The 25483-nt window shown below is 33.1% G+C and overlaps 8 protein-coding genes across 8 annotated transcripts; 2 read left to right on the forward strand and 6 right to left on the reverse strand.

Annotated features, from left to right (window-relative positions):
* Nucleotides 1-912: 912 nt before the first annotated feature.
* TRIADDRAFT_54807 (uncharacterized protein) lies at nucleotides 913-1503 on the reverse strand (the record flags this gene model as incomplete). Its single annotated transcript, XM_002111110.1, has 2 exons — nucleotides 913-1125; nucleotides 1264-1503. 2 exons carry the CDS (start codon nucleotides 1501-1503, stop codon nucleotides 913-915), a joined length of 453 nt encoding a protein of 150 aa, XP_002111146.1.
* A 1973-nt stretch (nucleotides 1504-3476) lies between these two features.
* TRIADDRAFT_22356 (expressed hypothetical protein) lies at nucleotides 3477-3891 on the forward strand (the record flags this gene model as incomplete). Its single annotated transcript, XM_002110578.1, has 2 exons — nucleotides 3477-3630; nucleotides 3722-3891. Coding segments are annotated over 2 exons (324 nt in total), but the record flags the coding sequence as incomplete, so codon positions are not given.
* Nucleotides 3892-5282: 1391 nt separating this feature from the next.
* TRIADDRAFT_54809 (uncharacterized protein) lies at nucleotides 5283-7162 on the reverse strand (the record flags this gene model as incomplete). Its single annotated transcript, XM_002111111.1, has 3 exons — nucleotides 5283-5309; nucleotides 5478-5567; nucleotides 6239-7162. 3 exons carry the CDS (start codon nucleotides 7160-7162, stop codon nucleotides 5283-5285), a joined length of 1041 nt encoding a protein of 346 aa, XP_002111147.1.
* Nucleotides 7163-10308: 3146 nt separating this feature from the next.
* Nucleotides 10309-12856, reverse strand: TRIADDRAFT_54810 (uncharacterized protein; the record flags this gene model as incomplete). The annotated part of the gene is made up of 6 exons (XM_002111112.1): nucleotides 10309-10422; nucleotides 10623-10671; nucleotides 10880-10965; nucleotides 11284-11360; nucleotides 11947-12008; nucleotides 12798-12856. 6 exons carry the CDS (start codon nucleotides 12854-12856, stop codon nucleotides 10309-10311), a joined length of 447 nt encoding a protein of 148 aa, XP_002111148.1.
* Nucleotides 12857-14093: 1237 nt separating this feature from the next.
* On the forward strand, nucleotides 14094-14647 carry TRIADDRAFT_22125 (uncharacterized protein; the record flags this gene model as incomplete). Its single annotated transcript, XM_002110579.1, has 3 exons — nucleotides 14094-14146; nucleotides 14190-14256; nucleotides 14537-14647. Coding segments are annotated over 3 exons (231 nt in total), but the record flags the coding sequence as incomplete, so codon positions are not given.
* Nucleotides 14648-15756: 1109 nt separating this feature from the next.
* TRIADDRAFT_22338 (uncharacterized protein) lies at nucleotides 15757-16635 on the reverse strand (the record flags this gene model as incomplete). Its single annotated transcript, XM_002111113.1, has 1 exon — nucleotides 15757-16635. One exon carries the CDS (start codon nucleotides 16633-16635, stop codon nucleotides 15757-15759), a length of 879 nt encoding a protein of 292 aa, XP_002111149.1.
* Nucleotides 16636-19237: 2602 nt separating this feature from the next.
* On the reverse strand, nucleotides 19238-20544 carry TRIADDRAFT_54812 (uncharacterized protein; the record flags this gene model as incomplete). The annotated part of the gene is made up of 8 exons (XM_002111114.1): nucleotides 19238-19302; nucleotides 19387-19490; nucleotides 19609-19661; nucleotides 19749-19837; nucleotides 19923-19988; nucleotides 20159-20265; nucleotides 20336-20453; nucleotides 20505-20544. 8 exons carry the CDS (start codon nucleotides 20542-20544, stop codon nucleotides 19238-19240), a joined length of 642 nt encoding a protein of 213 aa, XP_002111150.1.
* A 2421-nt stretch (nucleotides 20545-22965) lies between these two features.
* Nucleotides 22966-23673, reverse strand: TRIADDRAFT_54813 (uncharacterized protein; the record flags this gene model as incomplete). Its single annotated transcript, XM_002111115.1, has 1 exon — nucleotides 22966-23673. One exon carries the CDS (start codon nucleotides 23671-23673, stop codon nucleotides 22966-22968), a length of 708 nt encoding a protein of 235 aa, XP_002111151.1.
* Nucleotides 23674-25483: the final 1810 nt, after the last annotated feature.

Consider the following 25483-nt stretch of genomic DNA (forward strand, 5'->3'; position numbering starts at 1 on the left):
CGTGGATGCTATATTAACATCTATGCACTGCAACTGCAAAGTTCGTTGTTAAGTTTCAGCAGAGGATGTAAAAAGTATGTGAGTGCCGGTGATGTACACGTATAAATCAAGTTACTATGTGTCAGATATACGAAGTTTCCTCAGATTATATCACATCGTTGCCGTATGAATACTTAGTGTATGGTATATATTCAATTAGATCAAATCCCTTGATCCTAACGTATTGAGTATTACAATGTTTGAAAGTACAGTGCAATAGTTGAAAGTTGTTGTTACTTCTATCTAATTTTACTCTATAATCACATTACACTAATTGAGGGATATAAAATAAATCAAATTAAGAATTCTCTCTAATGTTATATTTATTTTTAACACTTTGGATATCGTATGATCCTGCATTATTGAATGTGAACTGTCGTTAGCTTAGATTGCAATGCTGCAGCACAGCATAGATGTCTATATGTTACAGTAATTCCGTGCTGCAAATTAGCTGCCAGGTTAGTTTTGCCGAACAAGAATACCCAAACTGTCTGAGTGTCGCGTCCCGTCCGGGACTGGAACTCTTTGGGCGGACAGACATATGGCCAACTTTGGTCAACAGATTGTGCCAAACATTTCATTATGACACTACTTCAGTATGTAGACAGTCGATTCTGAATGGACTGATTATTTTTAAATTACAGTAGGTAATATTATATTGTATTGCATTGCCTGTTCCTAAGCTATAGTAACTTTAGATCATGATAATCCATGTTATTGGAATTAATACGAGTGATTTAGAGAAAGAAACACGGAAGATCCATATTGAGTAACTATTTTGGGACATTTTCGATCGCATTTGGTATGAAAAGTCCGTCCACCCGAGGAGAGACTGTCCACTGTCCAGTCCAGGTGCAGGATATTTCTAGTAGTCTATAGTTTTGCATAGTATGGCATACGGTTACAGGCATAGCATATTGTAAAATGAGTGAAAAAAATGGTCGGCTTTTGCTTCTTTTGCTGCTTTCCGCCATGTCCATAATGATTATAATTCATTATCATGGTCAAGTCCTTTTCTCCTTTCCAGCTTTTGCAGTGGTCGTCGTCGTCCGTCAGTAGACCCTGTCTGTCACCAGCATCTACATTCTACAGTACAGTACATTAACTGCCATTGTTCTTGCTGCTGATTTAGAAAAGGGATACGCATGCGCATAGCTTATGCTAAGGGTTGCTGTCACGTGATGTCCCTGCCAGTACGTCCAGTTAGACCTGACGGTTCCGAACCGAACCTCGGACAGCCATCCGACGAGACACGACACCACCGCGAGTATAGTGCGCGGTGTTTACCTGCTGTCCTATACTGTACTGTGTACATGGTTCCACGATCTCCATACACCAAGCCATCAAGTCTGGACCAGGTGGGTTTTTGTGGACGTGAGCGTCAAACCACGGTACCCTAGTTTCGGCTAGCATTGCGCATGCGTCATTTGGCTTGAAAGTTTCTCCACGCCAGTTGTCAGCCATATTGCTTTTTTGAGCTCGTCTTCATCATGTTTCGTCTTGCTCTTTCTCGGTTATCTAGTGCTAGCGGTCGTGCAGTTAGATCAACTTTGCCTACTGGTAACAAGCCGCAAGTCTATGGTAAATGATGACAATGTCTTGATTGCACTAGTCTAATTAAATGAATGTCCAAATGATGGATTGATTCCTTGATTGGCGGTATAAAAAAAACGCCAACTGCTGTATTGACATCAGTCGCCGTCTCCACCGCTAGTCTAGTCTATGCAATCGTTTATGAAAATCTTTCGAAATTCAAAGAGCTTATAGGGTTTATGACGATGTAATAGGTCTTTTTTCATCCTTCTCCTTCTAAATAGGAAATTGATTAGTAGCGTAGAGTAATGATGCATTTGTACTGTAGAGAGAGAGTGTATGGCGTTGTTTAGTTGAACTTGTTTGCTCGACTTTTCATACTAGCGTAAAAAGTGTAGACCGTCATTGCTACATAAAGAAAGCAATCCTTTCACCTTGTGAAATACAACATCACTACTGTCCATTGAAAGCCTAGCTATAGATTACCCTGATTCTCAGATTTTACTCACTAAACGTGAAGGAAGGATGTTTTCTTGGTAGCGGAGTAGTGATTGACTGGCATATTGATGCAGTTACCGCAGATTAATAATTCATGTCGAAATGGCGGTATCGAATTGCTATCGTCTTGAGGAGATGGCTCCTAAAGCAAAAATGATACTCGTGTAACATTCTTGTTGTTGGAATGGTGCCATAAGCGTTGGGTATTTCCATCCAAACGACCACTTACGTTACCAACGTGACCATTCTATGCGTCCAATAAGAGTATTTTTATCTCCGAAATGGCACCAGTTCTGAATGTATCGTAAAGTCATATAATCTTTCTGTTTATGTTCAAAATTATAAAACATTGATATGTTGTTTGTATAAACTTACTGTACTGGTTTCAATGACTTGGCTAGCGCAATCGTTAAATTAATTTTTTCAGCGAGGAGAACGATGACTTCAATCGATGGATTACGTTAACCCGCAGGCGGTGTACCAAGGCGTATTAAACAGTGTTACAGTAGACTGTTGCTTACTTTACAGCATGATCTTGTTTTGTCTGCTATACCTGCTGCTTAATTGGAGACTATGAACGATTTCAAAAACTCTTAACCTACTTTAGATTCTATCAGATAGGAAGATGATGCTACAAATGACAATAATTCCATTTAGGTCTTGGCCGTTGTAGACCTGAGGTACTGCAGTCTACTGTACTGTATATTGCAGAAATGCCAACGGCATTAGGTGAAACAAAGTCTGATTGCACTTTTTGTCGACGCCTACTACTCCTGCTACTACGAATGCGTTAAACTGGATATCCGCGCCGCAATCCTTAACGGCGGTTCCCTATGACAGCATTGAAAATCCACTTGTGCTTGTATTTCAGGCAGTCTTTTGCAATTGATAAAGTTATTGTAACCAAATAGGACTTTATTTGAAAGCTGCCTTAAAAAAATCACCGCTCAACCTGATCTTTGGTATTCTATATATTCAGCAACAATCAGTACCTAATAATACAGTCAATTTTACATGACCCCAACGCGCAACTAATTTTTACAATCATTGTACACTATACTTTATTAATTCGAGACTCTGCCGTGACGGTGTTGTAGATTCATCCGTAGGTTCTTTTTAGCCTTATTTGAAATATTATTAATTGCATAATATCCTGACTTTACCTGCAAATTAATCATGACATGCTTTGACATATCATCTGCAGTCTGACGTATTGTCTTTAAAATCTGTCATTTCTTCCTACATGTATCAACCCAACTAGTGTATATTACAAACTAATAGCCCACACCACCATGTAAAATTTCATTCTTCGCTAATCCATTTCATTTTTGTAATCTATCCAAATAGCTGCCGTTGCAAGTCAAAACTTACTACAACGACGTCTAATTGGTGCTGAAGTGGATTCTGAACCCGATGAGGTTTTCGATGCTCGTTGGGAAGCATTCTTTAAGAATGAAAACTTAGATAGAAATACTTACCGCAGAGGTTTAGATGAACTCTTTGGTTACGATTTGGTTCCAGAGCCCAAAATTTTAAATGCTGCATTTAGGTATTGTAGACGTATTTTCTTGGACAAATAATTTATAATTGAACTGCTTATAGAAACTACTTCTTTCCATATAGACTAATTTCCTATGCTATTTATTTAGAGCTGCTCGACGTTTAAATGACGTTGCTATACCAGTTCGTATCCTGGAGGTAGTTAAAGACAAAGCTGGTACCAACAAGGAAATCTACCCATATATATTAGACCAGACAAGTGAAGTCAGAGCTGAATTAGGCATTAGTACACCAGAAGAGCTAGGAATTGATACTGCTTAAAAATAAAGAAAGTAAAAACTGTTGATTTAGCATGGTACGTTTTATTCAACTGTTATATAGCAAAGTGCTCTACACACTTAATATTAGACATTATTTGCAGTAGATTTAGAGACCGAGTGCCCTGATTTACTAATGATATGTAGTTAAAACGTTAGCAATGGCTGTGTCAATCACCTAACTAATGGTTAAAGCGTTTTGACGTAACAATACTGTATACAATAATATGCCTTATTCTATTCTAAAAACGTAGTTTTTATGCGAATTCAGAATTCTTGGTTATAAAAATTCTTACCTTGACACCTTAATGCTCTACACTAGTCATTCATTACTCATAGTAAACCCTTTAATAATACTGCTGATACATTCGTTTGTAGGTCTATGATAGCTCTCTAGGTTTCGTATTTATATTATGACTCTTTCATTACTAATATTACTGTTCTTCTCATTTTTCAGAGGCCTGATACAATGGGTTACTTAATATATTAATTAAGGTGTTACTTTGTGTACAACCCCTTTTTGACTCTGTTAAATTGGCAGCCTAATATAACCTACTTCTTTACCTTGCTTATTTCAGTATAATGTAATTAAGAAAAATTGCTTTAAAAAAATAAAGTTATCTTTTACCTTTTATTGATTTACGACTCACGAATTAACAGTAATAAAACAAATAGTGATTAAATGTCTTGATATCGTATTAGAAAAAATGAATACCTTGCGGCAGCTGGTATTGACTGTAGAGCAATTAGATTTAGATAATAATCGATCAGTATATCAACCAGCCAATATGGTAATGTCTATTTCCAACTTTTATCGCAGAGCATTAATCAATCATCTACCAGCCAAGATCTAAGGAATAGAATAAATTATTTTCCTGTATTGTAGAATCCACAATATCTTAGGCCCAATTGGACTGTATATTTTAATTCAGATATTGGGAAGCAATGGAATGGAATACGATACAAATATTCAAGTTAACCTACTACATGGAAACCTAAAATGTCCGATACAAAACCGACTATAATATTCATAGTCAAACCGACAAATATACAATAAATAAATTTTAAAATCGAACTCAGTAGTTTAGTTAGCAAGGTGGCATAGAAAATCGTATTACTGTTATATTGTACATTACAATTAGATTATAAATCAAGTCAGTGTTTTATAGGAAGTGGTACAGGTGACATTAATTTGTTAAAATTCGATTTTTAGACAGCAAATTATGCAATAATATACTGTACATTAGAGACAGATAAATTTCAAATCCAGTTAAAATGATTCTCATTATAAAGTCCTATTAGCAAATAGTTAATTTCTGTGAATATTATTTTGTATAGTAGTATTTGATCATTTCTCGCTACGATTTTCAATTGATAAGCTTCGGATATTGGTGGCTAAGTTGCGGCGGAAGCTGAATCCTTCTGTAACAATAATTATATCGAAAGCATGTCAGAAATCTTCAAATATCTCTAATAAAGTTCGATTTAGCTATTTATACATAAGCTGAAGCCTAGAGTGATAAGTATTACAATCAGCATTTCAATAAAGTAATAGATTCAATAGAGCGATATTAAAATTTTTACTCTTACCCTTATTTTCGTATGTTGCTTCTTAATAAATTCTAGTTCCTTCCTTAACATTTCCGCCATTCGCGGCATTTTATTTAAATACGTTCTCATCTACAATGCATTCATAATGAAAAGATGGCATTATAGATTGATTATAATTGTTATTTCTATATGCAGCAGTATCATCATACAAATGCGTATAATATCGATATCATATAAAATCGATAAAAAGAAATTTAAGTAGAATATCAGCATTATATTAATTCACCTAAAATTATCCTGATATGAGTAAAGTGTCGATTACAGCTTTTATGATATTTAAACATCAGCGTGAAATACTGCTATCGAAAGTTATAACAGCCTCTATCACTTCAGATCAAATATTAAGGTTAAATGTTGGAATTGTCATTAATAACTTTGAAATAGGCACTCAATTTATTTGTTAGAAATAACTCGTCCTGTATCTAATTAAATTTCATTTTAAACGTAATATGACATAATAAATAGAAAAATTATAGTATTACTTTAAACAGAATGATGATGAATGTACTGTAGGTGGTATTATTAAGGAAAATATTATAGGGGTTTTGAAGTAGAGCTTCACGTTGTATTTACTTAGTATAAAAATACTATAAGTCTATTTCCGTTTTCATATTCGATTAAAGATGGCAGTCTATGGATATATCGTATACGAAAAATTGCACTGCGATGTAAATTATGTAAGAATTAGGGCAATAACAAAAATTCTACATGCATTGATGTTGGCATCAATCTATCTTTACCTCTTCCTCGTCATCGAATTCGATGCCATCGGCGACAAAGTTATTTAGACATTTTGATTTACCTTGTATCCTAACCATACTACGATCAAGTAGGTGATTATTATGCTCTATTTCTTGTAGCATGTGAAAAAGGTTATCACAGTCGAAGGCCTGTGCTAATAACTGGCTATTGAATATTATCTTTTTAGCTTTGGATTGTTCCCAAGTCGTATCGCGCCGATACTTTCGGCTACATGATGTTTGCCTTATTTTCGAAAAATAACTGTCTTCACCGATCATTCGATTAATAATGGATTTATCGTGCTTCTTTTTCTGACTTTCAGATTTATCATCTAGCATGTGGATAGAGTAACGTTCTTGCGCCAATCCGTTGATATTTTTATGTAGTCTACCCATTTTAGTTTCGTAATCTTTATTATTTTTAACCTTGGTGTGTTTACAATTAGTATTTCTGCTGTCTAGACTTTCGTCACGAATTCGGGTGTGAACAGTAGAGTTATTACTAGGTCGAAAATAGATTTTATTAACTGATTTACATAGCTCTTGGATACTGGGAACGTTCTTTTCACGAAAATTTTCCGTATTTAAATGGGCCGAAAGTCGACGTAAATGGTTATTCGATGATTTATATCCATGATATTTACCCCATGTTATATTATTACCACTTACAGTTAAATTGCCATCTTTTCTATCGAGATTAGAAGAATATAGATCAAGATTGATGCTCTGCTCAATTTCAATTCCAACTACAGGATAATTAGCAATCCCATTTTGAGTTATAGCATTATCGTTATTTCCAATCAGTTTAACATCATTAGTTGTAGCATCACCGTTATTTCCATTCAATTTAACACCATTATTCCTAATTTTTGGTTCTGGAAAGGTAGCTTGGATGATTTCACGGATAACGCTTTCCTCCGCCATTTTAAGTTATTTCTTCTCGGGAAACATATTATCGTCCTTGTTTGGAATCGGTTGTAGTTGATTTTGCATGCAATGATTATAGAATTAGTTGATAATGACTTACTTGCCATTCAAGAGGCGAAAAAATTGATCAACTTTAATAATCGTATTTCAGTAATTTGAGAAAGTAACATAGATAATACAGACAACTTCAAACTTTCCCATGATAAGTGATAACAATTTTTGTATCTAAACTACGAGCATCTACCTTGAACCTTTACACTGGCGTCATATTAAATGACCTTGCAAATATAAAGCACACTGTTCAGATCTCAGAATTGTCCACAAAGATGCTCTCCATATGGTTGAACAATGAAACAGTTTGTGAAACATGACATTGATTGGTATTTAAATTTAAAATGAATAATAATGGAATAAATTAATAATCGAAATTTTAATACAGTAGACATTCATCAATACTAAGTATAAGCTATAGCAATTATAATGATTATTGTACAATATTGTAAGCAGATTACTGGTGCAATATTTATTATCACCTGGTAATTAATTATTTACGAACCATAAGCGCTCGTTAAAGTGATGCAAAATGAGCAACGGGAATAGTGCTAAGGAAATAAGTAATTAATATTTAATGAGCAGACTAACTGCCCTAACATAAACGTTAGACTTCCAACGAACGACATGATATTAAACAAGATCTTTACTAGCAAACTTTATCAGTAGAATAGACAGCTCTATCTACCGTGGTTACTATAATTTATTCAGTCTAATATATTATGACTACAGACTAGGCCTTATGATGATCGAACGTAATAATGAAATCCTAACAGTAGTAATTAGTTTGTATAATATATTAGAAGTAGAAGTATACTTGTGATTGATATACCTGTAGACATTATATTTGTTGGTTAATATTTATGGTTTTTGTATAGTTGGAAGGCAGATCAATAAGATTTTATGAATAGCGTTGGCAAATTCTACCCTATTGCATGAATTAAAGAAAGAATAAAAGATAGGTCAAGTACTACCAATAGCTACAACACGACGCCATTACAAGTTAATTTGTGCTTAAAACAATTGAACAATCAAATAGACTCGAGGGTAAATAAAATCTAGCGCTTGGTACGTACATCAACTAAAAAGAGTAATCGAATAAATCGTTTCGTAATAATAGGCTATCGCATTGGAGGGCGAGATCATTAAATAGTACAGTAAATAAAGATATGTAAAAGCAACCATAGGACGTCATAAATTAGCCTTAAAGTAATCAAGTACGAGTACACTAATATTCAGTTATTGCGAGATTGTTTTGCAGCTTGTGTAATCAAATGATGAAGTTTATGGATGGATAAATAAAATCAAATGGTTGGCAATTCAAGATAATAAAGGCTTACAAAATAATTTACATGTATCAGCAAGACAGCCTTATTTATTCATGTAATGTATCACCACAAAATACTCCTGTATACAGTTTAATCAATCAGAACTGAGGTTGCAATAAAAATCAATCGTTGTGCTGGCAATGCAAATGCTATTTCAATAAGGGAATACTAAAATAGATCAAGTCTTGACGTTACTCATTTTATAGTTTCAGTTATCTTATGCTTTCCGCAGTTAGATGATGAAAAGGATAAGTAAACAAATAAATTCTACTAGAGATAATAATTAACTACTCGTATTGATCATATATATAATTATTATATGCTTTTTACTGTTTAATGTTTTAAAATATTGATATAATAAATTAAATTTCAAAGTTAGCTAATTAATTTATCGATTAGCATAGTTTACAACAAGGCTAAGTTTGATAGTTTTCTTTTAAATACGCCATTAGTCTTTTCTTCTACCTGTTGGCTAATATTTATAGGCAGCGGTGTGATCCGAATGTAATTTGTATTAAAAATTTACAAAAATAGGCGTACACTCATAACGTTGTCTAGCTTGTAATCGTAATCCTCATGGGAATCATCATAGGAGCTTATTTCTTCGGTCAGCTACAGAGTCAAAGTGCTGCTAAAAACGGCCGAGGACATAAATTGGGAAGGTAAGGGTTTCATGGCCTTCTAATATTACTGTATGGGAAATTTTAAAGCGATGACCGAAAGATGAATACTAAACGAAATTACGATCATCTATTGTATTCGGTAACTTACACATAGTGTAGTATACACCAGTACAGTCTATTACTATGAAAATACAGTAGTATGATACTGTACCAATCTGTAATATTGACATAAATGTACTACGGATGTAATTAATTGACAGCTTTTATTTCCTATAATTGATAGTTTTAATCTATCTTTTATATCTCGAAAGAGACTATAAAGTTTAACCATCTAACTTGCAAGCAGTTCCATCCTTCTTACTATATAAGCGATAGAAGCCATAACTTAAGTCGAAGGACCAATATTAATTAAGCAACATTTTGTAAAATAGAACATTTCCAATACGCAAAATAACTATATCTTTAAAACTACATTTACTGTGCTGATAGTGCCTCTCGATCCGAGAAACAAATCACTTACAAAGACATTGCCTAAAATTCTATCATTACACTGGTTAATCATCAGTAAGCATAGGCTAACGAAAAAAATACTAGTTTGCGATTGTTTATAATAAAGTGTAAAATTCTTGCAGTTAATTAATTAATTTGCAACCGTAGCAAAAATGTTCGAACTCTTATACGTAGTGGATTGCATCATTTGTTTGAGTAAATTTTCTTACAAGGTGAAATATTATAATACTCTCATAAAATAAAGGTCAAAATTTGTAGTCGTCGTGTAGGAAATGTAATTGATGACAATTTGTAATTTTGTTTATAATATTACTGTAATCATCAGATATATTCCAAGGTATAATAACTGCATTGCATCAAATAATAATGATAGACAGATGAATGCAATCTGTACATATATAACTGAAAAAATTAGTCGAAGCAGCAAGATTATCTAATTCTCTAATAGTAATGTGTGAATAATTACAGAGATGATAAGTAGATAGAAACTTAGGGTCGGTTAATTGAACTATTAAAATCATATAATAACTTGTATTATACATTAGAGTCTATATCCAAATTATATTAGACTTTTCATAAAGGTTGCGCATGAATGTAAATCATATAAAGACCTTAATATAAATTCTTAAAACTATAGTATATCATTGATCTGCCGCTGTACACGTCTTCTAGCCTGCTCTTCTAATTTTCTTCTTCTGATCCAAACAGTTGCCCAAGATGGTAGTGCTACTATTAACATGAAAACCTATATAAAAGTAGAGTTCTAAATATTATTTTCTCAACCCATTCAATATACGCCAGTATTGATTAATATTAGTAAAGAGTTTGAATAAATTCTAACGTCAATACAGTTTATGTGAAGATAACGTTAATGAATAACAGCCAGCTATTATCAAGCAATCTATTGGAAAACATGTCATAGGAGCATAGTATCTTAGATCATACCTGAAATATCCAGTAATTGCGTTCCGCTATCCAAGGAACCATCAAACAGCTATGTAGAGTATAATATTATCATTAGTATAGCATATTAGCAAATAATAATAATCATAATATCAGTGCTCAAGCATAATAATATCGATGTAAGAAAAATAATATAATATCATAATTACTACAGTAAAGAAGACATTTTTAATATCGATATTATAACTCGCTAATATATATTCTATACGTTGATGTAACATTGATAGAAAATTTTATACCTTTTATAGAACTTTTGCCTACTTTTCCGACACTTGACGAGTTGCTTATTACCGTTTTCTGCACAAGCACGGATTGCTCGACTTTTCTGCATAGGCAAAATAAAAAATTAATTAAAAACTACTACTATAACATATTTCACTTTGCCACAGCGAATAGGAAGAGATGACATTGAAGTTATCTAAGTTAGTGCACTTTAGTAGGATAATCATTGATGTATTATCATACGATAGCACTCCAAAAAAATTATAAAATACTTTAAATGATGGAAAGGGATAATGTTAATCAAAGTAGACAACAGAACTAAAATTTATTACGTGTGTTTTTATCGCTTTTCTCTGAAATATTTTATTAAAATCTGGATTTCTTCATTCATAGTATACGTACATTTGTACAGCATACTTACTTTGTCAAAGGCAGAACAAGGCAGGCATTCTCCAACTTCAATGATCTCGCCACACTGATTTGTTGTCGTGTTTGATGCTGACAAAAAAGATTTAAAATGGTATTTGTAATAAGCAGACAAAATTTTTGATGAACCATTACTAATTAATCAGCCTTATAAGCATACAATTAAATTAACCGAGTTTTTACGCTAGTTCGACCATTCTATATTCCGCTACATATCAACGATGAATGTAATATCTATACTATATTACGGTAAGCGAGTGAAGTACGAAAAATTGATTGACTTTTTTATTGAACGACTTATTTGTATCAAGTTCGATAGTTTTTGCTAATATATAATTTATAGTGCTAATAGAAATGTTGACAGTGTTCATTTTAAGCTTATAAAGTGTTGTAGTCAGTTTTGTTTATTGCTAGAGTGAACGCTTATCGTTATTCTGTACTTGTTGAGAAACAAAAACGCCACAGATACTGTAAACACATATTACGATATCGTTAGACAGAATTGATCGCGATATTCAGTTTTATTTGAAGATGCATACTAAGAGCTACTGTTGTACAAATTCATTCGGTGTATCCAGCTATAGTATAAACAATTTAATATACTATCAGTGTAGTACAAATATGTTACTTTCTTTTGAATAAGTTATTTTTCCTTTACCTGTACTTTTCATCACTGTGCCTTCATTCTTTCTGCTCGCATATAAGGATTCAAGACATATTCTAAAATAGTCAATACATGGTCATTAATAAAATAAATTTCAAAGTGATTGATTGTTTTAATATAATACTCTGTGTTCATGTCCGTATAGTAAGTCGACTTCTACCCCAATTATATAGTTCAATAATATATAAGTATCGTACATTTAATATGAACATGAATCAAGCATCATCCTATTCCATGAACTCAGGAGAAAATGTTGTGGTAGAAAAAGCGCAATATTGTAGGCAGTTCATTTACAACAATATGATATTGACTTATGTTATATAAGCTACATAGAATGCTATAGCAAAGGTTCCATCGTACAAGGCAGAAGACTATACTATTTTTGTATGAACTCTCGATCAGCATTCTTACGGATTATCCTGATAAACTACTGGAAGAGAGATGGTATTTGTATGTATGAATAGAGTAGAGTAGAATTTATTCACCTAGAAAGATTGCAGCTTAGAATTCTACGCAAATAACTTGCATTATCCAAAACTTCATTTTGGTTTTTAATCAGTTTTATATTACTCCTGATATCGTAATAAGATCGCAAGCAAGAATAACTATTCTTTCTGAATGAGATTGGGATGGAATGATTGTATTTCTATTCTATCATCGCATTGGACTGCATGTCTAATGTGAGGGTATAAATAATACAGTACTGTACTCCACTCAAATGCACATTTTTCCTTGTTTAATATGTCCTATTGGAGGTTATTTTTATGGACTATACTAGCACAGTTCTATCAATCACTAAATAGACAACTATTCTCTTCATCTTAAAGTCCAACTATACGACTTACTGAATGACGATTAATAAAATAACAATAATAATCAATTTGATTAAATGTGGTTGAGCCATGGTTTATCTTGCTGGTATGGCCTCTGATATAACCGATGATGGCAATAATTGAACAATTTCTAGAGATGATAAGGTGTCATTGGATGTCAGTCATGTTTCCAATTTCATTTTTCATCTTTCCTTTCCTTGGAAGGAGCAATTTGGATTGGATTTTCCAATGTAGTTCACCAGATTTGCTTCAAACTCTTAAAATGCTGCGATTTGGAAAAATCTGTTCCAGTTCAGTTACTTCAGTACGGTACGGTACAGTATTCAATTGTACGGTACTGTATGTACTGCTGCACCGTGACGTCATCAATCGCCGCGTAACTACGCACTCTCTTTCCGTCATTCCCATACAGTGTACAGTATAGTGTACAGTACTGTACACTGTACTACAGTACAGTACCGTGTCCTGTGTACTGTAAATTGATTTTTTTCCATTTTTGATGACATTTTAATTTTTAAATATTTAAACTATCAAATGATACCAAACTGGACAGCTAAAATTTGAAAATTATAATTTCTTATGATTTCAATCGTCGCGAAAGACTTGTGAGACACTTTGTACAGTATACATCCTGTAGTCTACAGTACAACACTGTGCTGTAGACGTGTTGTACTGTACTGTACTGTACTGTAGGTCTTGCGGCCACAGAAAGTGCAAAAATGAAAATGCAAAATCTTAGTCTAAAGGCTGTTAAAACCTGAAAAGTGTGTATTGTAGAGTAGAGTGTATTGTACTGTATTGTACGGTACTGTACCGTACTGTACTCGATATTTTAAGTTTTGACGCTATTACGTCATCAAATCAATGAGTCACAATGGCTTAATCGTTGGAGACTGACGTGTACATGAGTCATGCTACCGAGCTGTACAGTGTACAGTACAGTACAGCCGTCTATACTGTACAGTACTGTAACATACAGTGTACAGTATTATACTGTAAGTGTAGTACTGTACAGCATATCTTCATTTGTACTTTTTTACTAACGTATCCTAGTCCCCCAAAATAACATAAGTATAATACGTGATAGGTCACTACATATACAGTATACTGTATATCTTCATTTGTACTTATTTACTACTTTTTTACTTAATACGTGTATAGATCACTACATATATATATCTTCATTTGTACTTTTTTACTAACGTATCCTAGTCCCCCAAAATAACATAAGTATAATACGTGATAGGTCACTACATATACAGTATACTGTATATCTTCATTTGTACTTATTTACTACTTTTTACTTAATACGTGTATAGATCACTACATATATATATCTTCATTTGTACTTTTTTACTAACGTATCCTAGTCCCCCAAAATAACATAAGTATAATACGTGATAGGTCACTACATATACAGTATACTGTATATCTTCATTTGTACTTATTTACTACTTTTTACTTAATACGTGTATAGATCACTACATATATATATCTTCATTTGTACTTTTTTACTAACGTATCCTAGTCCCCCAAAATAACATAAGTATAATACGTGATAGGTCACTACATACTGTACAGTATACAGTATACTGTATATCTTCATTTGTACTTATTTACTACTTTTTTACTTAATACGTGTATAGGTCACTACATATACAGTATACATCTTCATTTGTTCTTTTTTACTAACGTATCCTAGTCCCCCCAAAATAACATATCTACTACTGTAGCCGTCTATATAGTGATAGGTCACTACATATATATATCTTCATTTGTACTTTTTTACTACTTTTTTACTTAATACGTGTATAGGTCACTACATATATATATATATCTTCATTTGTACTTTTTTACTATAGTATCCCGGTCCCCAAAAATAACATATCTACTACTGTAATCGTCTATACTGTACAGTATTATAAGTGTATAGGTCACTACATATACATATCTTCATTTGTACTCTTTTACTAACGTATCCCAGTCCCCCCCCCCCAAAAAAAATAACATAGCTACTACTGTAGCCGTCTATACTGTACAGTATTATAAGTGTATAGGTCACTACATACTGTATATATTTCATGAATCAGTTAATTAATTAATTAATATAGATATAATATTAGCGTATAAAGGCGATTACTTATTTTTGACCAATAATAAAAATATTGCAGTTCAATTATAGGATAGGGAGTTTCGGTATGCACCATGCAGACATACTGATACTAATGCGAAAATCTTCATATTTTTGTTACAATCGAATCATAATGGATATCAATTCATAAAAAGACAAAGTATTAAAAGGATTATATATTAAAAATGTTAAAAGTGAAACAATTCTGGATAGGATTTAGACATTTTTGTTTGCTATTACGCGTATGCGATAGGACACCTCATAACTTGTTTCATTTCTAGCTCATTCTTCGGTAACTATGAGTAGATTTTAACTAAAATGAGAGCATTTCCACTGCTAATGAAAAGGTTTGCCTTGATCGTTTTTCTTTACCCAATTTCGGACTTAGATTTGTACCAACCATTGGTAATAACGTTTAGAAGGAGAATCGATATCGATTTGGGGTAGTTACAGTTGTCCACATGTTCTAAGAGCAGATAATCATACTCGTATCCTTCATAATTGCATCATAATACCATGCATAGATTGTACTTGAACACATCTTTATTAATTCTTACTTTTATCATGATTTATATCATTTCTGCACCTATATCAGTACTTTAGACACATTTGATCCGTGAGTTCATTAAAATCCGACTCTTTCATCCCTTGCCAGGATACTGTAATAGTCAAAAGATAACTGTAATAATATAGAATATTTGATAGCTTTCAAATTTAAAGAATAAATTTATACAAATAACTTATCATAGGATACCTTTCGAGACTGATTGCAATTTTTGTCTAAAATTATTGATTTGATACGATGGTATTGAGTAATTACAAAGCTCGCATTTGTAATAATTATGATTCGTTACTTAATTTAACAGCATTTAAAGCCAGTTTATGTAAGGCCGTTTGCATTGAACGAGATACAACACCATGCTCTGCCAGCGTAGCATTAATTTCCGATACAGTAAATCGATTCCTTCGGCGTGATCTTAAGTGTAAATGAAATCGTGGATTATGTCTTGGCTTTATATTGATCACTCTAGCCAAAACTCCGATATAAACGTCGTCAATCCCTGGTAATTGAGGTGTACATTTCATAGCCTCGACCATGGCTGTCAAGACCATTTCCGACATAACATAGGCGAAGCCTGAACAGTAAGGCGGAAATAGCTTACCTGGAAAATCACGAAATGATACATAATATTTGTCATCAGGATCTCGAATTGGAATTCTGTTCTTACGACTAACATATCCCAGCCATAATCGATCATTATATGGCAATACTTTTTTATAACGTCTTCTTAAGTATTGCAACATTTGCCATTTATTAATCCAGACATCATCGTCGACTTTTAAATAATACTTGGGTTTACAGTATCTTTCAGCCCAAAACATCCCTAGTGCAGTCTTTTTGGTCAAGTTACGATGATCATCTATTATTTTGGCCAAGATAATATCTCGATGGATTTTGTACTCTTGTTCAATCGCTTGAGTTGGTGGCTCATTGTCATCGTTCATACCAAGTATAAACACAATCTTCCACAATCTGTTTGAGGTACAGTTAATTTCACTATCTTGATTACCCCAAGTTTTTCGAATGGCTTCACGTCGAATAGTATTATTAACATGACTGTTAATAACTATTAAAACAAAGACTTTTCCTCTACAAGGTTCAATACTAAATTGAGTATGAAATAATAATTGTTGTTGTAAATCAAGGGGTTGTTTCATGAATCGGACATTTTTCTTTATAATCCCATCTGCGATAGACATACGATATCCGTTGTTAATAGTAATCTGTGCAATATGTCTTCGACATGACTTTATACTCTTAGAAGTTCCATTTTGATATAATAAATGCCTATCTTTGTAGTACATAAAATTTGGCTTGTCGTGCAATAATTTAACGTTACCGGGAAGTGTATAATCTTGAAAAGCAATTAGGGAACATGATAGAACTATAACCGTTAGTATAAGAACATGGATATACCTTAGAAGATTTAAACTACAAAATGTGATCAGTAAGAATTTTAAGAGCTTCTTCATTTCAAGTTTTAACGTTGTACAAAGATCTCCTTGATTAGAGTATCAGGCTAGATTAATAATCACAGTATGCTAGCGTTACTTCATTCTTCAAAATCTCATACCTTAAATATACAAAGACAAGAAAAAGATCAAGTTAATTTGATTTACCGACATGAAGAGAATATATTAATTCTAAAGAGACACCAAGTAATTTTCTAACACCCAAAATAGATTAAGCAACTATAACATACTATGAATTATAATAACAAAATTATATCAAAAAATCAGAAGTGTTTATACGTCAGTTGTACTGTCTTGCAGAGTAGAGGCATTATTTAAAGCAAAAACTTCAAAAAGATCTTTATAATTTATAAATTGTATCCTAATACTGTTAGATAAGTACACTTGCAACGGTTTTTAATACGGCAAAGTATCAAATTCTATTCTACAAATACAGTTCGAAAAATAAAATAAAATATAATTACTTACTTCGTGTGAAAGCCATACATACACATACTACACTAGCTAGTAGTAATTTGTTGTACAGCTATAAATTTCATTTAGGTAGCGATTCCATTATTGCACTACAATAAAACTTATAAAGTGATAAATGTTTTTTTTTTATCCCAGTATAGTAGTCTTCTTAGAGCAACTGTATAATCTTGATCAATTTGGTTTTCTGATATAATAATTTGATGTAATGAATATTATTGTTATAATACAACAGTTAAATCGGGCTGTTATTGCAGGGATACGTGTCTTTCTTTGGTGACTGTTATTATCTTCAATTACTTATTTACCAGATAATGGATTTGACTGATGGTTAAAAATGTTTACGATATGAATTTCTTAACAAGTTAATAATTAAATTGTTTATCGTAACATATATATTCTAAGATATGATCACTATCTACAATATAGTAATAGGCTAAATGTGAATTTTCTAGATTAATTTAAAGTTTTCAGGAACAGATGCAATCTAGTTTACATTGTCGGTATCCTTTTTTTAATACTTCTGTATGGTGAGGAACATATTATCTCCTAGCACAATAGAAATAATGCAGTAATCAATAATACCCCTATTATATGTGACTCGAACATCACTGTATTACAAAAAACATCTGGTTGATTAATTAATTAAAATCTTAATTCCGATTAAAATGTTGGAACTCTAGAAATGGTAAAATTAAATCAAAAAACTTTATTTGAAGTGATAGCTAATTGAACTTAACTATTATAAACAAATGTATTTTACTATCTGTAGATATAACTGGACTCAACGACTGTGTGTTAATTTAATAATTTAGTTTCGCTATTAAAGAACTTTTGATTATTCGTATGAATGATACCGTATATGTGAAACTTTCTCATAAACTTTGTTATGAACTCTTGCCTCGCACGAGCTAATTCCAACAGTTAATTCGTAGTGCAGATTTCTTGTTGCTTTGGCATCGGTTAAATTAGTTTTACAGTATAATTTTCGATTACCTTTACTGAATAGTAGACCGTTAGCAGTGTTTGCGTATTGTTGTGATTATTGATTAATTATTTATATTAAAATCAGCACTAATTGTTTAACAAGTACAATGGCTATAATACTATCAGTAATAATTACTTTCTTACAATACGGAGATCAGATAATATCGGTACTGTAGTGTCTGGTAGGTACTACCATGTATCAACATTACATTTATAATGCTTCATAGTGCGCGTTTGTTAATGTGTCAAACGATTCGGCCGTAGGTACCTGCTTACCCCACATAATGCTGTTAGCCTAAATCAAATTGCGATATTTAATTTATTTAGTAAGGGTTACAATAGTATTGCATACTAGGAGTTGTTACCACTTTACATGATAAGACTAGCAATTACTTGCTACAGTGCCAATAGGTAGAGGGATCTGTCTTAATCACCCTTATTGAAATACTTGACAGACTGTACTCTATACACAACAATGTTGATGATTTACTTTATTAACGTAATTGACGACATATATGAACTAGATCTTAGACATGTGCATATTTTCAAGTAAGATACTCAACATTATACACCTCAATCTGTGCTGCACTCTTTGAGCTATTGCGATGTTTCGAATATACCGCATAGCAGTGCAAGCATGTAAATCGGATATCGAAATAGTGATATCAGTAATTGGTTAAGATACTTTATATCGTATTTATTTTATTTCCTGTTGTATTTATTATTGTTTCTGTCCATATGACAAAGATGCTATATTACAATATCATATGTTAAAATTATATCAGATTAAAATTAGGATTCATAATTCAAAGCGCGGAAAGATTAAATTTTATGATAATTCTGAGCGTAACTCGATGTCGTTAATTCGTAAAACGGTGACATTCTGTCGATGACCTACCCAGATAAAAGTATCAATTTAGATTCAATGTGATTTTCAAAAATATCGCACTGCAGCAAGCTTTATAATCAAGGGCATACCTTTGGTTCGTTTGTAATTTTTTCTACGTTTCTTTTTAAATACAGTTATTTTAGGCGTTTTAGTATGCTCTGCTACCGTAGCAGAGACTTTGACTATTTTATTACTATGAACAGAAATAATAGTCATTTATTTTTACATCTCGCCATCATAAAGCCTTTTTGATGTTTTTATAAATTCTGAATAAAATAAATGACTTGCACATAAACTTGAAATTCGTTTACCTTATTAGAGGCCTACCAATTAAAGTAAAATTCTTGGAGCCAGCTGCTAACACCTTTAAATAAGAAGACATGTAATGTAATATTCAACTAACGAGGTAGTGAAGATATTATGTCGCCCTTCCATTAAATGTATTTCATACCTTTTCTAGAATAATATCGGATCCTACTTCCGCTTTAATTTGATTTATGACTATGATATCGTTTCTTGTTATCTTGAATTGATGACCACCTGCATATGTGATTGGTTATATCGATCAATTATCATTCAATGTAGACAGTTAAGGTGTTGTATAATAGCATCTGTTAGGACTTACCAACATACACGACTGCATAGGTTTGCGGTAGGTTTTTTATTTCTTCGTTAACATTTTTTATTATATCTGTCATCAATAGGAAGTAATGCGTTATTTAATCCCAACCATTAAACTAATATGCGTGTATGTTACAGTAGGTCAATGTTAAAGGGTGTTTATTTAAGTTGAGCTTAGAAGTTGTAATATGTATATTTATAGACACGTATTAGGGGTGATAGGTTTATGTAGAAACTTACCCGCATACCTTTTTTTCGTCTCACGCTGCGGTAATTTCGATTCCGGCTGTGGCGCCGTTGATAGAAATCGATGAGACATTGAAGCCAAGACATTACTCATCTTATATCTAGGTAAACAAGTTGGGATGCAACGATCATAATGCAATACTTATTTTAAGTCGAGCATTTTTATTTGACCTAAGTGGTGCAGTTATATGACCTACTACTAAGATATGACGATGGATGACCATGTACAGTAATATTGCACAATTCTGATATACAACTTTCGAAAGAGCTTTAGCATGATGTATGCTCGCTACAAGAAGGTATGCAAGATAGCAATATTTAGGTGCAAACTACCACTTACCCCATAGCTTGGGTGAAGAATTCTCCATGCCTACAGCCATTTACGATAGTTTTATGCCAAACTATTTATTGGAGAAGAATATAGGTAAATAGTGAGACACAGTAGGAAACGTTATAGTTTTAGCAAACCTGTAATTTATATATAATATTGGCTGTTACATAATTTTGTCTCAGGGTCCTCTCCTGACAGTAACAAATTGCAGGTTCTGTATGATGATAATAGTATAGTCTAAAGGAAATACTGTAGAATAGTACTAATCGAACAAATCGTAAATTTTCAGACCTGTAGTAATACGAATCGGTATCTTTGCTAGTCCCCATATACCGTGTAGTACTAGTACGTTGTATAAACTCTATCAATTAAAGGTGAATTTACTAATATCGAGATGTAACCACTGAGAAGTTACTATGTGTAGCATTCCAATGCATTTTTATAGTATCGATTTGCTGCCTCCATTTCAGCATACGTATATGGCAAAAGACTACGTCTGCATTAAAAAGACTAATGTACCAGCATAACTTGATCCATTATAATTATCAAAAGTTGTACTGCAATTGAATTTACGAGTAGCTATAGGCAACCAAGTACTTGCAGATAGTGTTTGTATACCGTGGTACTGTCCTTTACTACTGTATCCATTGTAATGAGACTTATACTTTCCACTTCAAGATGGAGACAGTTGGAGCATTTTATATCTTAGATTGTTATCAACTTGCGATTTATAATTGTACCTACAGTGGTTTTATGATCTACTGTATGTATGACTATTGAGATTTCTGTAATATTGCGGCATGCACTTCCCTCCAGAGATCCCATAGTAGATAAAGTGGCATTAATTGTATACCATCTATGATTTTGATATTAACCTACTACATCAATGCAAGTTTGTTAGCACATATTTCCACAGTTGATAGCTACTACATTGGGTGGCAGATCAACAAGCTTACTATTTATTCGCTGAAGGGGTGTATCATCTCATAAATGATTGATCGAATGGGGGGCTACTGGTTGATTTTTATCACATACTGTAGCTAGAAAAGACTGGACTTGGAAAGCCTCGACTTTGACGACTCGTGGCAAGACTGATCCCAATGTTATACGATGTAAGGGCAAGCTCATCAGCAAGTATCTATGCATCATGTACCTAATGATACTTACCATGATTTAATGTCCTATGTAGATTGAGCATTTTGCAAGACAGAGCGAGAATTCTAGCAGTTCATTAGATAGCAAACTACAGTTCCAGCTAGAAGTTGTTCAAATGCCAGGCAGGAAAAAGCCTGAGAGAAAATATAAACTAACATCTGTACCGCATGCCTACACATACACTTCTACCGTACCGTACTAAACCATACAGTACAGCAGTGTACAGTACAGTTGCATGCAACGCAAGCCTACCATCACGTGATCACAATCGTGGTCCAGTATAATGTAGTTGTGCGCAGATGCAGTCGACGTAGCCGACCACCACGGCAATAATTAAGTTAGCCACCAATAAAAAGACGTTTAAGACTGGCGAAAGCACTCAGTGAAAGGCAGTAAAAGTATTTTGGCATATAGCGTTAAATGTTGGCCAATTAGGCCATGTCGATTTTGAAGTCACGCCAGCAAAAGTAGAATATAAAAATAGGATATATAGATGAAAGAGGGCAAAAATGAAAGCAGGGATTGCTACAAGACGTAACAGTCTTTATTGCCGAACATACCTTTCTACAGCAATCAACGAGGTTATTGAACGAGTAGACAGTACAATATCATAACGAGTGTCGTGATAGTCATATTATACCGTTAAATAGGCTACACCGGTGATTCGAATTATTTATTCGATTACAAGATGATGACGATATATTTTGGTATTAATTATTCTACTTCTATAATAAAATAAATCAATTTCCAGTTATCGGCTTGAATTATTATTCTTATTCGCCTATGGATAAATAGCTCAACACGCAATAATTACAGTATTTCAGTGGATCAATTTTGACTAGAATTTAGCGTTCAAGACTTGCAACGACATTCGAATCAACAAGTTCAGTTTGCGTCATCGGGCATATTCCACAATTTGCTAAACGGATAGGATGCGTCAATTTTTGATCATCTTTCTGGCCAAACATAAGAATGACGAAAATATACATGACAGATCTTCATTCTTCTCAACATGTTGAAAACCAATTATGCAACATGGTCATAAGCGTTAATAAATATGTCCAGTTTAATTGAATTTATAGGGGTGATTATTTACGCGGAAAGGAACACAAAATACAGCGAGATCAGTAACGTAGCAACTGCCAATTTTGCAATGACTGTAGTTATCATTTCTTATTTCATGGGGATACGAGCACATTAAAATAGTCTGTACAATAATTTTCTTTCCTTGCACCTACCATAACTCAATTCATGTTCCCATCAAGGAATCGTTTATGATGAGCCAAATCATAACATGATACGCTAATGCCTATCTTCACTTTGTAATGTTCTCGTCCGATCTTTCAGGTCTTTTCACTTTAATTAACTTTTGTAAATTTGGCCTACTTCGTATGAAATAAGGGTTTTTGTAGGTTGAAAAATTCGGACAATGATTACGCTGACCAATAACCTTCTTAAAGTTATGCATATTCAATTGCCTAACAATACTGTTAAATTTATTCGTTTTATATTTGGGGAAATTTTGCAACACACACTTTTCAAACTTTTCTGGTGGATTAATAATATGAAAAGTGCTACCATCATCGCTCCATCTAATATATGGCTGAAAAGCCTTACACTCAACCATTTCTCGTAAAAATTGCACAAAGTAAGATGTTCGTGGTCTTCTGTAATACTTTTGATTGGCAGATGACAAATTTTGGGGTTGCTGCATGTTTCCATCCCCATTTCTATCCGTTCTTATTTCTTTACTACCAAGATTTGAAATATTGACCAACGATTCGCACCTATTTGCTTCACCAGCTCTCTTTTCTATATACATGTTGCTTCCATTTCTCAGTTGATAAGTTACTTTTTCATTCCTTGTTGATGAAGATTCGGCATCGAAATCAGCGAGAGCACAAGCTATATCTGCTAAAAGGCAAAGATTGCTAAGGCTACAATATTCCTTCCTGTCATCATAATATTGACCATGAGCCAATTTGGAAAAAGGTTTCTTAAAATTATTGATTACGGATTCCATTGATGCTCTTAAGTTATATAGCTTTCTTTACGAGATATTTTTCTATTTTATAGTCCTTAGGCAGAAAATATTTTTCGGTATTTTTGTCTATAATGCTGGATTCTGATAGAGAAAAAATCAAAATTTTTAAATCAGGAATCTACAAAGAAATACTCGCAATTGCAAAACCTACTACTGTATTGTCATTCCGTTAATAATTGTAGCATTTGTTATGTAGCAATAGAAGAAATTAATACAGAATTATAACGTCTCTAGTTTGAAAACCAACTGCAGTACCATAACCTGGTTTAGTTTCGTGTTCATCGACATCATATTTGGTAATAGAAGACTGAAGCGCACTGGTATATCGTCTCTCACATCACAAATTTAGGTAGTCAACCTTTCAACTTGTCATTCCATTCGAGCTATATTAAACTTCAATGTCCATCATATTCTGCACCGCTGCTGTTGTAATCGTATTTACAGCCTTACGCCAAAATGATGACAGCATGAAAGAAAAGAATATGACAAGGCTAATACAGTAACTCTGTGGTGTAATAGGCGATATTAGCTACCGAATGAATAAGGATATGAACGTAGCACATAAAAAAGAATCTACTGCAGTTATTATTGGGATTTAAAAACTGTTGCAACTGGTAATCCCTAGTATGCTTGCAGTATATGATATTAGTAAATATGCTAGCAAATATACAATATTAACTACTGTTTGAATATTACGTTAACGTAGCTCATTGAAAAATAAATTCACGACAGTTAATATTGGATTTGATCACTGTGACAATTAGTAATTCCTAGTGTAGTGAAGTCGTCTTATAATAAGATAGACGATGATAATGAAAGTAAGTCGGAATCTACACCTCTTCTAGTTTTACTCTAGCCTCCTACTACACAATAATTAATATGCTTCCTAATACACCATGTTAGGTTTGTGAACTGTTATTCGAATATCACGTTAGCATGGCTCATGGAAAGATTCACTGCAGTTATTATTGGGATTTGAGTACTGTAGCAACTGATAATTTCGAATATGCTTGCAATAGACGACAGTAGCTACTATTCGAATATCAGGTGAGTGTAGCTCATGGAAAAATTGACTACCGTTATTATTGGAATTTAAACAACATGATAACTGCTAATTTCTAGTATGCTTGTAGTATATGATATTAGTTAGTATGCTTGTTAATATACGATCTTAGCTACTGTACTACAATTATTTGGGGGACTTGAGCGCTGTAGCAACTAGTAATTCCGAATATACTTGCTAAAATACAATATGCGATCATAGCTACGACCCCAATATTACATTGGCGTAGCATATGGAAAGAATCATGACAGTCATTATTAGGATTTTAATACTATGACAACGGGTAATTCCTAGTATGCTTGTAATATACACAATATGTATACTGTAACTGCAGTCAATCTTTCCATGTATATTAGAAATGGAAAGATTTACTATAATTACAGCAGTAATAAGATTTCAGCTCTGTGCCGACTATTCAGTCATTCCTAGCTTCCCCGGGATACCGTTCAAATCTTTCGCTAGCATAACACATGGAAAGATTCACAGTAGTTGTTATTAGGGTTTCCACACTGTGACAACTGGTAAGTTGCTTACAAAATATACGATATTAGCTGCGGTGCTCTTCAACTGTTACGTTAGCGTAGCTCATGGAAGATTAACTGTAATTAGTAATAAGATTTCAGCAATGTGACCGTTGATAATTCTTACAGCAAGCTATTACGGTTATAGAAGTTTTCATTAGATGTAATAATGAATTCGATTTATATATAACTCACTGAATTTTTT

Source organism: Trichoplax adhaerens, genomic scaffold, assembly GCF_000150275.1.
Source record: "Trichoplax adhaerens TRIADscaffold_3 genomic scaffold, whole genome shotgun sequence".
Classification (NCBI taxonomy): domain Eukaryota; kingdom Metazoa; phylum Placozoa; class Uniplacotomia; order Trichoplacea; family Trichoplacidae; genus Trichoplax; species Trichoplax adhaerens.